General features: G+C 32.0%; 1 protein-coding gene and 1 long non-coding RNA gene across 8 annotated transcripts in view; both read right to left on the reverse strand.

Moving 5' to 3' along the window:
- LOC127736193 (high affinity cAMP-specific and IBMX-insensitive 3',5'-cyclic phosphodiesterase 8B-like) overlaps nucleotides 1–16,817 on the reverse strand; it is a 146,616-nt gene that overhangs the window by 66,696 nt on the left and 63,103 nt on the right. For all 7 annotated transcript variants that reach the window (XM_052246776.1, XM_052246780.1, XM_052246777.1 and 4 more), the window contains one exon: nucleotides 10,931–10,987. In XM_052246776.1, the coding sequence (XP_052102736.1) occupies nucleotides 10,931–10,987 (57 nt within the window). The remainder of the gene's footprint in view (nucleotides 1–10,930; nucleotides 10,988–16,817) is intronic.
- LOC127736212 (uncharacterized) lies at nucleotides 12,934–14,392 on the reverse strand. Its single transcript, XR_007998859.1, has 3 exons — nucleotides 13,966–14,392; nucleotides 13,744–13,817; nucleotides 12,934–13,595 (listed from the first exon to the last, which is right to left on the reverse strand). It is a non-coding gene; the product is annotated as an uncharacterized LOC127736212 (long non-coding RNA).

Consider the following 16,817-nt stretch of genomic DNA (forward strand, 5'->3'; position numbering starts at 1 on the left):
GCAGCAAATTAATATGCATATTCAGGATAACATATTAATGTAATATGAATATTAACCCTGCTTTGTACTAGACCAACACATTGAGCCAGATTTTTAATGTGCTAGTTTCACAAGGTAAAAGTCCGCAGGAAGACCTGTCACCTTATCCGGACACATTATTCTGACTCGGAGCCGTCCAGTATTTGCTCTTACTCCTTAATGTCACATGATTAGTGGACAAGTAGCAAATATTAATTTAAGAATCTTTGGTTTGACCTGGCAGGGGTTCCAACCCATGAACTCCTGCACTACAGGTAAACACACTTCCACGAGACCACTGAGGTGGTATTAGGATGTAAATAACAATAGGTCAACGTACTGCCTTCAATGATGAGCAAAACCCATTGCATATTACAAGCTTTAAAAGGGATAACTAATGGCCTGAACTAGTATATACCAATAATGATAATATGAAACAAAAAATATTTACATCTGTTAGCAAACAAAGACAACAACTGGACAGTAATGTTGTCATGACGATATGACAAGAAACTAATATTAAAATCCTCAAATTAAAATTTTCCATAATCCTTTTTCATAATATTCTAAATGATGATGATGATCAATGGATGTTTAACATCCAGTAGCAAAATAAAACGCATATTCAGGACAATTTCAAGTGAATGTGATTAATTCAAACGACTCCTGGTTGTACTAGACCATCATTTTTAATGTGCTAGTTCACAAGGTAAAGTGCGCAGAAAGACATGTCACAAAGGTGAAAATTATATAGGTGTTGATGATGATTCAAACTTCTTTTTTACCAAATGTTCTGAGTGTTTCCTGATGGTCTATGAAGATGGTGTCAAAAACATGATTATGACCTTGAAAGACCTTCTGTTTTTCTCTTTCTTGGTCCTATACTAGTGAATGAACCTTCTGCTTGAGAAATAATTTATTATGACAACGTAGTGACAAGTTTACAAAAGAATAGTGCATCAATTAATTTAAACCAAAATAATACCTTGGTTCATATGCTCTTATCTGTACCACAGTTTGAAATAGATAATTATCAAAGATGACTAAAAAGCCAAGTCATTACCCTCTCCAGGTCACTTAATTCTTGACTAGTATTGAGTCAAGTAGCATGGTAGTGAAATGATTCTAAAATAATCCTTTCCTTAAACAAAACCAATTGGACATTATCTTTCCAACATTTAAATGTTTGTACAATTTCCCATCAATTTGTGAAACACTTTTGAAGGGATAAGATAAACAAGAGTGCACATACACTGAAATGACTCCCCTGTTTTTCTGATAATGATTGATTCTATGTTGAAAAGGTTTACTACAAGTATCACATAAAATTAACATTATCAGTGATCCACCAAAACTAAACAATGAACCATGAAAATGAGTTCAAGGTCAGATGAAACCTGACAGACAGATATGTACACCTTAAAATCATTCTTTACACTACAAAAAGTTGACCTATTGCTTTTAGTATTTAAAAAACAAAGCGATTCACAAAAACTTAACAGTGACCAATGAACCATGAAAATAAGGTCATGATCAGATGATACCTGCCAGATAGGCATGTACACCTTACAATAATTCCATACACTGCATACTGTTGACCTGTTGCTTAAAGTATCTGAAAATAAAACCAAAACACAAAAACTTAACATTGACCTATGAACCACTCAAATGATGTCAAGGTAAGATAGTACCTGAGTGTGTGCCATACAGTTTTTTTTGGGATTTTTTTGTCAATTGTTGGTACTGCTGTACTGACCATTTTTTTTATATTGTTCCTATTATCCTTTTATGTATAATTTCACAATGAGAGAATTTTTTTAAATAGAATTCTTAAAAGTCAGGCAAAAGATCTGAAAAGTTAAATATTTGTATTTAATGATCAAAGAAAATTCCAATCAAAATTTCACTCGAGTATGCTTTATATTTTAAAGAAATAAAATTCTATGAAGATTAATTATATATGAATGTACTTCTCTGTCAAATAAATGGAATATTTTTAATTACAGGTGCAATTTGTAATTTGACTTCAAAAGAAGTTATAACAAAGGAAGCATTTACGTCAATAGTGCACAGAATATTTTTTTCATTCCTTTAAGTTAAACTCTAAATCCTTTTCAAGTCATTCAATGACACTGAAATTTTTCAAGGCCATGTTTTAACAACCACAGATAAATGAGAAATTTGTATAAAAAAACCACAATAAGGAATAAGAGATTACAAAATTCTAATAAAAATATACTTTTAATGGTGACAAATGAAATTACAGTTCAAATTGGTGCACAATTCTAATATAAGTGCAATCCTTCTGTCAAGTTTCAGATTACTGAGTTGGACTCTGTAGGAGGAGGATTTGATTACACAAAGAAGGCACCCATTTTCCCCAATTGACCCTCCCCCCCCCCCCCCCCCCCCCCCCCAACACATAATATTAGCTGGTTTTGCACTGTATGCAACCTGGTTAGTCAAGTTTCGGGTTAGGGTTAGGGTTAGGTTACTCAAGTTTCAGAGTACTGGGTTGGACACTGTAGGAAGAGTTGTTTACACAAAGTAGGCACCCATTTTCTCCAATTGAACCCCACCCCCCCCAACACATAATATTAGCTCTGTATGCAACCTGACCAAAAATCTAACTCATATGCCAATGTTAATGGTGTCTTCCTGACATCAGACACATGCACCAATGTGTCCAGATCAATTGTTTCATATCAGTTGTAAAAAAAATTAATTTATGAATTCCCAAAACTTTTTCAAGGGTCCCAATAGTTGCTCTCCTCATAACTTCTCTTTTAGTGAAGACCTTATGCAAACTATACTCATATAGTAAGCTCATCTGTGAACTTGATGAGAATCTGTGTTTAAACATTGGCTAATCAGATGCAAAATAAGTGTCATTTTGTCCATGAAGTTATATGCATGTATGCATGTATGTGACAGATAAGGTAACAACAGTGTGACATAAAAAGGCATTGGCTGTTGGATGTGTTATGATTGATATTTTAGTCTTCTGTAGATACATGATTCTTTTATTACTTGTTATTGGCTTTGAACTAGTATTGTCAGGAACTTTGGTCTCTGGTGGAGAGTTGTCTCATTGGCAATCATACCACATCTTCTTATTTTTATATTGTCTGCAAATCATGGCGAGTTAAGTTTGACACTTTTTGTGTGGTGCTCAGGAATCAAACAGATGAAGGTGAACTTAAGTCACTGTCACTTAAAGTACTATTTCTTTCAATTTTTAGGGCAATTGCTATATATCAATGAACTTTTTCAAAACCTGAATATGCTTGAAATACTAAATGCAATATTATCAAGTTTCCCATAATGAATAATTTTCCCCTAGTTATCATTATTTTCTATTACTAATTAATCCTGAATAATCATTTTTTAAAAGTATTTATTATTATCACATTTCCTGTATTTGTGATGGAGAATGAATATTTTTCCATGATTAGAAAAAAAAAACATTTTTAAAAACTGTTCGAAGAAAATAATACAAATATATGAGGTTTTTTTTCGTTGTACTTTTTAGATACATTATTGTACTCAATTGACATATCAGAACACTTAATGTATATCATCCTTGACCTATTTAACTGTACATGTATACAAATACTTGTAGTTTAGATAAACAAGATGTTATTATTTACACATTTGATGAATATCATACTAATATGCTGAATATAAGTCCCTTAATTGGAGTAAAAAAATATTAAATTTCATTGTGACAGTATAAAACTTAAGTATGTACACATTCTGGAATTAAAATCAATCTTTTTTCCAAACAGATAATATTTTTTTTTATTTACTGGTACATTCCAGTGAACAGTTTACAATGTATGTTGTAAAAAATGGGGAATGTGTCCATGGGATACAGATGATGCCCCCACTTGAATATCATACAAAGTTATAACGGGACATAACTGAAGAACAGTAAAAGTGACGCTACCCAAATTTGTACTTGATCTGAGTTTTGTAATAATAAGTATTGTGTATAAGTCTCATAACATTTGGTTGAGGCTAACTCAAGTTTCAGAATGGAAACGAAAAATTCAGCAATTTTTATGTTTACAAAGAAGCATAACTCAAGAACCGTAAAAGTGACGCCACCCAATTTTGAAGTTGATCTGTATTATGTGGTAATAAGCATTGTGTATAAGTTTCATAACATTTGGTTGAGGCAAACTTAAGTTAGAGAACGGAAACGAACTTTGGGACGGACGGACGATGTGCAGACGGACAAGGGTAAAACTTAATGCCCCCCTCCGCTACGGCGGGGGCATAAAAATCAAGTTTTCTGGCTTTATTTCATATTGGTTTATTGTTGTATGCTTTATGTGCATGTTCAGGACAATATGACTTGATTAATTTCCATTTTTGGTAGTACCTGGTCAAGGGCTATTGATTATGTGAATATGAACTACTTCTGAGAGGGGTCAAAAAAAGACCCTTAACATACATTGATCTTTGTTCGAAAAAGATTTGAATAAGTTAAACTGATATTGGATGTTTACCACATCAACTTAAAGAAAATCCTTCTTATATATACCTTACATATGATTATCATAAACCTTCCATAATATATATGAATCATATGATGTATTGTAGTGCAAGTGCATTAGTTTTTGTAAGTATATAACGACCTATCAATATCCTAGGGTTACATGTGACAGAAATTCTAACCTTTCAATACCTCACCTTGACACAGGATAAACTTCAGCAGATCAAATAAGAGATAACATACAGTAAAATCTGTCCATAAATCAACATATTGTCAACTAATTTAACCTAGATAATATTGTAACAACATTATTATTATTCCATTATTTATTCACAAATGTAAATAAAACTCCTAGATCAAAACACACCATTAAACAACAAATGAAACTTGTGTATTCCATATTATTTACAAATGGGGACAATAAAACATTTGTTTCTGTTAAAACAGAATTGTATTACATAACTCTAATTTCACAATTTTTTCTTTCCTTTAAGTTAAACTCTATATCCTTTTCAAGTCATTCAAGGACACTGAAATTTTACAAGGCTATGTTTTAACACCACAGATAAAATGAGAAGTTTGTATAAAAGCACAACAATAAGGAACATTATATATATATATATATATATAGATTGCCAAATTCTAATAAAAATATACTTTCGATGGTGACAAATGAAATTACAGTTCACCTTTTCATCATATCAACAAAAAGAAAAGATGTATTTTATTTTGTCTGAAAATGATCAAGTTCCAAAGTTAGGAAAAAATGGTGCACAATTCTAGTACATGTACTGCAGGGTAGAATACTGTAGGAGGAGTTGATAACATAAAGTAGGCACCCATTTTCTACAAATGACCCCCCCCCCCCCCCCCCACACACACACACAAACACACACAAACATGATATTGTCTGGTTTTGCACTGTATGCAACCTGACCAAAAATCTAACTCATGTGTCAATGTTAATGGTGTCTTCCTAACATCAGACATATATGCCAATGTGTCCACATTAAACTGTTTCATATTAGTTGTCAATAAAATTATTTATGAATTCTAAATCTTTTTCAAGGGTCAAATAGTTGATTGATATTTTAGTCTTAGATACATGATTTTTTTTATTACTTGTTATTGGCTTTGAACTAGCTTTCAGGAACTGCCAGTACTCTTAGATCTTTACTTTGTGTCTTTTGTGTTTTTATTAGTTGCTTATGTGCTTTGTATCAATCTGATGAGTTAAGCCTCATTCTACTGATTTTTATATGTTGTGCTGTTACACCACTGCCCCAGGTAAGGGGAAGGTTGCATGGGTGCCAGCAACAATGTTTATCCCTGTCACATTCTGCATTCCCAAAGTCAGGAACCTGTAATTCAGCGGTTGTCATTTGTTGTTGTGTGTTATATTTGTGTTTTGTCCATAAATCAGGACATTTCTTCTTTGAGTTATTTAACGTTTATCATTTTAGGGCCTTTTATCGCTTGCTGTGCATTATGGGATTTGTTCATTGTTGATGGCAGAACAGTGACCTATAGTTGCTTGCTCCTACATCATTAGGTCTCTGGTGGAGGGTTATCTTATTGGCAATCATACCACATCTTTTTATTTTTATATTAAATGTGTGATTTCACAATTGATAGAAAGTGACTTAAGCATTAAAGTTTAATAAAACACTGTTTATTTTCTAAATTGCTAATATGATTTTTCAGCGGTACTGCATAAATAATGAACTGTTTTATCATTTTAGTACTTCTCCAAATATTGACAATAGAAAAATAAACAGTAATACTATTACGAAAAATAGTGATAAAGTACATTTTCATGCTGTAATATGTATACATATTCACTTCTCCACACTCTTGATGTTAATCTCTATACAAACATCATAAATCCTTGTGAAGTGCACTTTTCTACACTCAAAACACAATTTGCTAAGATTTAATGCAGTCATGAAATTTCATCTATATCAACCAAAATCAGTATTTTATCAGCTGTTAGTCAATCAGATTAAAAATTCAACATAAATCACTTTTGTCAGTCTGACACAGATCTTATATAAAAGAATATTAAATAAGTCTTACTGTGTACATTTACATTATGTTGTCAAGCTTTCAAAAGAGGGCAACATTGAGGTATAATATTACCAAGCTTTTTAATATAAGAGGGCAACATTGAGGTATAATATTACCAAGCTTTTTAATATAAGAGGGCAACATTGAGGTAAAATATTACCAAGCTTTTTAATATAAGAGGGTAACATTGAGGTAAAATATTACCAAGCTTTTTAATATAAGAGGGCAACATTGAGGTAAAATATTACAAAGCTTTTTAATATGAGAGGGCAACATTGAGGTAAAATATTACCAAGCTTTTTAATATAAGAGGGTAACATTGAGGTAAAATATTACCAAGCTTTTTAATATAAGAGGGTAACATTGAGGTAAAATATTACCAAGCTTTTTAATATAAGAGGGCAACATTGAGGTAAAATATTACCAAGCTTTTTAATATAAGAGGGTAACATTGAGGTAAAATATTACCAAGCTTTTTAATATAAGAGGGTAACATTGAGGTAAAATATTACCAAGCTTTTCAATATATGTTAGAAAAGAACTTTTGAAAAAATTTAACATATTTTTTTAATAAAAGTTTAAACAGTTTTAAGTTTCAGCATCACAGATAAAATTCTCAATAGAGTAAATTTTGTTTGTTGATGTTTTTTTTTTTGGGAGGGGGGTGTTACTTTTTTTTCAGAATAATGCATCTGATGATAAAATTTTAGATATCAAAGGAAACAGAGAAGTGAAATTCTCAACAAGAACATTTTTTTTTTCAAAAACACTTTATCAGGTTCACTTGAGATCAACAGTCAAGAGAACCCCAAAACATAAAACTGTGAATTCTTTAAATAATGCCAGTCTGGAAGCATTAACTGGATGGTACTAGTAGTTATCTGTTTCTCAACATATTTATGTGTCTGGCATGCACATGGTGGTAGAAGTAGCTGTTTAGAATCGGACCTTACTTCAAACCATGTGATAGCACCATAAGAACTAAGACCCCTTACTTCAGTCTCACATCATTTCACTTAGATGTCATGAATATACAGGACACATTTGACTAGGCATAGGGATCAAATGGGAAACTGGGGTCTTTCCATAGTGTACCAATACTTGTGTAAATGTCATATGACACACAATGCTTTGGCAACACACTGAGTATAAGATCTTTAATATTCCTGCTCCAAAGGATCAAAGGTAAGAGTCAACAGGATGACAATTCACCCAAACAAGAAATATTCTTCCGACTTTGAGCTGACCAGTCTTTGTTCTTACTTCTTACCCTGCCCTTAGCAGAGACGCAGCAAATACTAATTCTAAAGTCTTTGGTTTGACCTAGCAGAGATGGAATCCATGACCCAATGCACTTGAAGTTCATGTTACCACTAAGTAATTAAGAGGCATTATACTATTTCAAGAGTATTCAACTTTTCTTAGAAAGGTTATAGCATGAATTATGGTGAATATTGTTCCTTGCAAAACACATATTACACTCCAATTGCAAAACACATATTACACTCCAACTGTAAAACACATATTACACTCCAATTTCAAAATACATATTACACTCCAATTGTAAAACACATATTACACTCCAATTTCAAAATACATATTACACTCCAATTGTAAAACACATATTACACTCCAATTTCAAAATACATATTACACTCCAATTGTAAAACACATATTACACTCCAATTTCAAAATACATATTCCACTCCAATTGTAAAACACATATTACACTCCTATTTCAAAATACTTACTGTGGATTCATTTATTTTTGTCGGTCTCAATTTTCGTCGTTTGTAGAAAAGTTGTGTTTTTGTGGATATATGATTTCGTGGTTTTGACAAAGTCTGTATATACAACTTATAGAAAATTTGTAATTCGTTGAACACTGAAATTTGTGGTTCATCTGTATCTGCGAATTACACGGAAATTGGTGTCCAACGAATAATGATGATTCCACAGTAGTTCAATTAAATTCTTAATCAAAATAATATTATTTACAAACAATATTGACCAAAAACGTATACCATACGTTAAAACAACTTCCACTAACTCAATCAAGCAATTTTTGTTTTCATTTATTTTAAACATGAAACACCAAACACCATAATATTGACAAAGAATTATGTCCCTTGTTTGGATTTTGTCACTTACGTGTTGCATGATTATTGTATGTCAGCCAGTGGCTATTTTCCCTTCTGAATATTAACATATCCTTGGGCTATTGTCTTGTGACATTATTGTATGAATTAGAGCATGGAAAATGTGTGTCATCAGGTCACCATATAAATGTCTATAAGGGCTTTATATACTAGTAAGCAAAATATAATACCTGAATATCATACATGTATTCACTGTTGCAACTTATTGGTCATTTGTGTGTTAGTTATGGTCAAAGTTACTAATTAACCTAATATAGGTTAAGAATAAACTTATCACGTTTACATTTTGACAAAGACAAGTTAAATGTATAAATAATTAAACTGCTGATAACCTGAAACCTAAACTAATTGAACTTAATGGCAATGTAACATTAACTTCTAGTAATATGAGTTTGCTTTCCTTAAAATTTAAAAGACTTCAGTCCCTACTCTTTAAAAGATTAAAAAGCTTTATATACATTATATTCATATACATTTAGTTTAATTAGAGGCAGAAGGACCTTTTTCTGGATGTCCAGATTGAGCTGTTTGATGCACATGAATTTGGAAATAGCCTGAGTTAAATCGTTGGGAATTCAGGAATTTGGGATTTAATTATGCGGGAACTTACACATTATTTTCACAGGAATTCTGGATTTTAAATTTATTCCAGTGTTCTCCATTTTTCACTAAGGTAAGGTGGGTGTTTTGAAAAAATCACTTGCAACCGGTCGTATTATTTTTTTTATACTTTTCCAACCAGTTTTTTTACTGTGGGTGTTGTCACAAAAAGAATGGTTAGTATTGTATTCACATTTTATGGAATTGAATAGCAATGAAAACAAATTAGCGAGGCGCGATTAGTATTTAAATTTTTACGGTGCGGAACCGAAAAAAAATCCGGAATTTGAAAAAAAAGCCGACCACCTACTAAAATGGAAAGGTGGTCAGCTTTCAAAAGAAGGTGGTAGGCACACCCGGCTTAAATGCCGAATGGAAAACACTGTATTCTCTCAGGAATTTAGGATGAGACCTCCTCCTTCCCCCCTCTTTGGTGGAGGCCACTCTTCCTTCCCTCCTCTTTGATGGAGGCCACTCTGAATATAAATGATCCATACAACTCCTCCTTCCCCACCCCCACCCCCCCTCTTTGATGGAGGCCACTCTTCCTTCCCTCCTCTTTGATGGAGGCCACTCTGAATATAAATGATCCATACAACTCCTCCTCCCCCCCCTCTTTGATGGAGGCCACTCTTCCTTCCCTCCTCTTTGATGGAGGCCACTCTGAATATAAATGATCCATACAACTTCTGTTCTTGTATTTGGGTCTAATCTGGCAAACATTTGTTAGGGGAAATGGAAAATATTTAAAATAGATTGCATAATATGATTATTCTGGCAACATAAAATTCATGACTAAAATTATAAAATTTCATTAATGAATCACCCAGAAGACTAAGATGAGCAGAAGACAAACAGGGTAAAGCTTTAAGACAGCATGAACATAGAAAAATGTTTGTTTAACATGGATTATGTTGTAAGCTTTCCCTAAGTATGACTATGAATATTAATATATAAATGATGTGAATATAAATTGTCTGTCGTTCATCCTCGGAAGCAGATGCAAATGATTTAACAAATGAAATGGATGCAAACATATACGAGGGAAAAACCCTTCTTAAACATGCATCCAAAATAGGATATATATAGGTCATTTTCATGGGCAAATCTTGTGCTTTGTGTCATAAAATAATACTCCAACGGACAGCAACCTTTTGGTCAATAAGAACTAATATATATGCTAAATCTGTCTTCTGTCTAATAAAAGTCAAAAAGTCTGAATGAACTTTTTTTTGGCGGTCAATATCATCTTTTTCTAATATATCAATGTCTATAAGTAACTCAGTTAATAAGAAAATATAAACTGTCCACTAAGTAGGATTTATATACCTGTCACTGTCAATGTCTCAATGGACAAGACAAAGATAATTTCAAAGATCAAAGGACAATATAAACTGTAGAAAAAGGAATGACTGAAAAATTCTATGAAATTGATCTATTATTATGCTGATCAACAGTAGATAGTTTTCTTCGACTTTTCATAATTATTTCATAATAAACAACCCTTTATAAAGCAACATACATGTTTAATGCACTAAAATAAATCTAAGTTACAGCTGTTGCTACTAAGTAAATCACTACTTACAGACATGGTTTTTTGTTTCAGCTTCATTGGGCCTAGTGATACTTCATTATTTGTGCTCTGAAAAATATACATCAAACAAAATTTTAATGATTTGTACTACATAAAATATAAGATTTTTGCTGTAAACCATCTGAAAATAATAGTTTTCTTATTGTTTAAGCATATGTAATTTCTATGAGAAACAATTGTAAAACATTGTTGTAAAACACATTTTTTGACATTTCTTCATAAAAATCAACCTGTCAGAAGATGTTCTTATCAAATTTTTAATATTTTGTATCCTTTAAGTTGCAAGCCCTGTAAAAGAGTAGGGGCAATAATGCCCTTATTTGGCCCAAATATTACTGCAAATTAAAAAGTTATCATACATTTTCTTAAATTTGTCCTAACTAGACTAAGGTACAAGGTATTCAGAAAATAAAAATAAATTCTACATTAAATGAGTTACCATGGCAACAAACCATGACGAAATTTGTATATTTTGTAAAATTTCTTGAATTTTTCGTCAAATTCTAAGTACATCTTAGATTGGCAAACTATGGGCACACCCAAGAACCAACTTTATATTTGGTGAGATTATGTCAATAGTTATAATAAAGCTTCTCTTAAATTATTTTGTTGTTTCCACAATTGAAATAACGATGGAAAACTGAATAAATTCTGTATTTTTCATTGTTTTCATGAAAACGGTACATATTATGACGTAAATGTGACGTCATCAGATAAAACATCTTATGTTTTTCATTTATATTTCTTGACTCTATGAATTTCCAAACATTATGTGCTAATTTGGAATAGTTGTCCAACATTTTATTTTTTTGGTCAAAACCGGGCCTTAATGCCACTACTCCTTGTCAAAAATTAACACAGTTAAGTGTTTACAGTAATCAAAGTGTTCTATTATTTGTTCTTTATTAAATGACTGAATATTGACTTGAATACTGTCACAGCCTCTGCTTCACAACACAATTTGACTGTGGCAAAGTTTAAGTGACTGTAGTAAGGGGATATGCCTGTTTTATAAAAAAGGGCTAATTTCAGGAATTATATTGTCAAAAACAGATAAAGCACAAGCAGTCATCCAAATGACATGGATGTAAGCAACTCTATATCACCATACATTCTTCAACAATGAACAAAACCCACATTGTATAGTCAGCTATAAAAGGTACCAACATGTCAAAATGTGAAACAAATTAACCTATTCCTGGTCAAATTTTAGGAAAAATTCACCATCAAAAGCAGAATCATTTATATTTTGTTAGAATTTGAAGATATATTATATCAAGTTTTACAATTTGATGTAAACTTTTTATTTTGACATCATGATTTACAATAGCCATATAGAAAAATTTCAAGTCCAAAATTTGCATTTGACAATAAAATAAAATTAATCTGAACCCTAAAGATATTACCAAAAGATGAAAAGGGGGTGTGCATTATACACTAATGCATACTATACATGACAGAATACGGTACATGTTTCATTATCTTACTGTAAAGTTTGCCTTCTACCATACATGCTTTTAAACCGCAATATCATGAAGACACATATTGCAAAGGATCCCCTACACATTATCCTTTAATTATCTAAAAGTATTAACACCAGTACAGAATTCCCATGTACATTCAAAAAGGGGGAAGTCCATGAAACCTAACAAAATCAAAGGTTAAATTATATCAACCAATGGAACTAATGGAACACAACTATCATATTCTAACTTGGTACAAGCATAAAATATGATTCTAAGACATGGATAGATATCTGGATATCCCAAATGAGCTAATGCAGAAACCATTTTATTAAATTGTCCCAACTGTGAACCTACGAGGCTGATATCTGGATAACTATGGGCTAATGCAGTATCCAATTTATACACTGATCCAGACAAAACTTAAATTAAAAGTCATTTCATATATCGATCCAAACATGAATCTATCAGGTTAATAACTTGATATCACTGGGCTAATGCAAAAACTATTTATGTACATATCCAACCTAAAACTGAATCTACGAGACAGATATCTGGTATCACTGGGCTAATGCAAAAACTATTTATGTACGAATCCAACCTAAAACTGAATCTACAAGTTAGATATCTGGTATCACTGGGCTAAGGCAAAAACTATTTATGTACGAATCCAACCTAAAACTGAATCTACAAGTTAGATATCTGGTATCACTGGGCTAAGGCAAAAACTATTTATGTACGAATCCAACCTAAAACTGAATCTACAAGATAGATATCTGATATCACTGGGCTAATGCACAAACTATTTATGTACGAATCCAACCTAAAACTGAATCTACGAGACAGATATCTGGTATCACTGGGCTAATGCAAAAACTATTTATGTACGAATCCAACCTAAAACTGAATCTACAAGTTAGATATCTGGTATGTCTGGGCTAAGGCAAAAACTATTTATGTACGAATCCAACCTAAAACTGAATCTACAAGATAATTATCTGGTATCACTGGGCTAAGGCAAAAACTATTTATGTACGAATCCAACCTAAAACTGAATCTACAAGATAGATATCTGATATCACTGGGCTAATGCACAAACTATTTATGTACGAATCCAACCTAAAACTGAATCTACGAGACAGATATCTGGTATCACTGGGCTAATGCAAAAACTATTTATGTACGAATCCAACCTGAAACTGAATCTACAAGTTAGATATCTGGTATGTCTGGGCTAAGGCAAAAACTATTTATGTACGAATCCAACCTAAAACTGAATCTACAAGATAATTATCTGGTATCACTGGGCTAAGGCAAAAACTATTTATGTACGAATCCAACCTAAAACTGAATCTACAAGATAGATATCTGATATCACTGGGCTAATGCACAAACTATTTATGTACGGATCCAACCTAAAACTTAATCTACAAGATAGATATCTGGTATCACTGAGCTAATGCACAAACTATTTATGTACGGATCCAACCTCAAACTGAATCTACAAGATAGATATCTGGATTCACTGGGCTAATGCAAAAACTATTTATGTACGAATCCAACCTAAAACTGAATCTACAAGATAGATATCTGGTATCACTGGGCTAATGCAAAAACTATTTATGTACGAATCCAACCTAAAACTGAATCTACAAGATAGATATCTGGTATCACTAGGCTAATGCAAAGATCTCTACATTTTTCAAGTTGATATGCTCAAATTTTCAAATACTTTATTGAAAAAAGAAATAAATCTCTTGCTTTGATTCAGGATTTGGTTCAGTTCACATTACCCTCCAATGAAACCCTTCAGAAGTTTTGTACAGTGCACACCCTTTGTACACACTTTTGAGTCATATCTTTCATTTTGCTGAATGTTTAAGTGGTTAAGAAATTTTCTGTATGAATGGTAAATTTTTGGAGAGATCAATCATGTTTTGTGCAAGATAAATACTACTTTTTTAACTTAATATATTTTACAGCAGTAGAAGATGAATTATCTATACATTAGAAGCTTCCATTTTTCACAACTTTCTTTATACTAAGAGTGCACATCAGACAAATAGCTTAGGTCATTGTGTTGATTTAATATGTCACCTGCAGGTCGTGGGTTTGATTTATTTTGTCATCTCCAAGGACAGAAACATTATTTACCAGTGCAACCATACACACTAAGTGTCATAATATGTCCATTTAGCTTACTTATAACCTATGTACTTATATCAGAAGTAAACCTGTATGGAGGATGTAAATATCTTAACTCGAAATTATTTATACCTCTTTACATGTAGAGGTTATCATATTTTGACTTTCTAACTTGTCCAAGATATTGCTGATATAAACCTATGATACAAGTTTTATAAAAATCTAGCAAGAATTGTAGATGAGAGTGCAAACAAGACCAGATGGACAGACACTGGGAGGGACAGTATTTCTATGTCCTCGCAACGCATCACACAGGGGACAATAACAAATTAGATGCATTTGAAAGTGTTTTGTGTTTGTACATGCTGACAAAGCAGTTAACCTTATTATTGTTGTCTGACATATAAATCACATTTAGAGGTCATAATATGTTCTTCACAATAGAAGCCAGAGTCAAAAACTTTTTAAACAAATTTAAGGGACTATCAAAGATCTACCATTAATATCAAGCACCCCAAAATTACAAAATGCCCTGATAATAACAAAAGATAACCACTGAGTAAGTTCCCAACTTGGATAGGCACATGAACATGTGGCCACACAAAAAATTTTTTTTAGATCTCAATCCTCCCACTTTAATCTCAATTGGTGGAATAACTAAGGGCAAATAAAAGAACATGAAATAAAAATAAGTACAGGAAAAGCACTAAGTTCTTTAGGAACAGTATAATAGATAACAAACAAAAGTTCATTGGGTCACCTTTTGTTTGTAAAAAGTTTTGTTTCCCACTTGATCTGTTACACTGATAGCTGACATGTTTATTGTTTTCCATATTTTCCCACAGATCTTTTCTTGCATATTTTTTTCAATGTGAATTTACATCTGTATTTGGGAATCATCAATTACTGGGATTGGTACACAGCCTTTTGACAAAATATAAAAATAAGCATTTGATTTTTAGTAAAATTCACTTCTATTTCCTGTTTCCTGTTCCACCCCTCCCCCTCCCCTGTTATGACACTCTTCAAGTTGTATATAACCCCTGCAAGACACTACTTGTTTGTATACACAAAACACAGACTTGGCAATATATATAATGTATATTCTGCCTAACTATGTCTTCTTATAGTATCTTTTAAAAATTGTATTCAATTATCGGTACTTTAGATTCATTTATATTCGTTGGTACAATGTACCAATTTTCTTGGATTGGGGGAAAATTGTATTTTTGGGGGATATTTGATTTGTTTTGCCAAGTTTTGCTTACAAGCCTTTAGAAAAATTGTTGGTATTTTGATGAATATTTAAATTTTTGGTTATCATATACGAACAAAATCTGCGAAGTTTTTTACCCCTGGAATAGTAATGAATCCATATTATATATGCCTTTTTTTTAAACAGTGAGAGTAATCATTGGTGGTTAAGATATATTGACAGCTTATTGACAAAACGCTTGAATTTTCTAAATAAGAACAAGAAGAATTTTTTATCAATATGTTATTTGTTTTATTTTAGTTGCTAAAATTAGCCTCTCAAATAGTAACTGTAATGCCTGGCATGTCATTCCTAAGTAATTACCTCAGTGGAAATAATAGTCATACCATATCATTTCTATATACAGAAAGAAAAAACATTTCTTTGGGGAAAGATTGTGACAAGCTAGACATCATGGTATTCAACCTTTGATACAATAAGGATATTATTGAAACTTTCTTAACGTATGACGTAATACTATTATGATGTATTACATGTACAGAGAATGTTTGTAGTAATTAGTACTAATTAAACTAGATGTTATGGAATGATACTAGTATGTTGATTGATGTGTAGTTCTGTACAATATCATGTGTATTACCATTATGATGTATAACTATGTCTGAAGGTTGTGATTGACACAAGCTTCTTTACTGTCACCTGTTAGTAAAGGTTAAAGACAGAAAAAGTAACACTCAAAATATCTACACAAAATGCTAATTTCATTAATGGCAAATTTCCACTAACATTCTTGGTAACTACAACTGCATTCCGATACTAAATCCATCATGGCTAATACACATGAGATTTAAAAAAAAAACATAGAGAATGTCTAATAGCATTTCAATAAATAAAATAAACATTTACAAGATTAAGCCAAATGTTTCAAGGTTAAGACTAAATGCCAGCTAAGAAGCTTTTTTTTTTAAATACTTTAGTCTCTTGATACTGGCACATTTGTATTTAAATGCTATACTTTTATAACACAGTAGGCAGAGAAAACTTTTCAAATGAC

The sequence above is a fragment of the Mytilus californianus genome, unplaced genomic scaffold, assembly GCF_021869535.1.
Source record: "Mytilus californianus isolate M0D057914Y unplaced genomic scaffold, xbMytCali1.0.p SCAF_3, whole genome shotgun sequence".
Taxonomy (NCBI): Eukaryota; Metazoa; Mollusca; class Bivalvia; order Mytilida; family Mytilidae; genus Mytilus; species Mytilus californianus.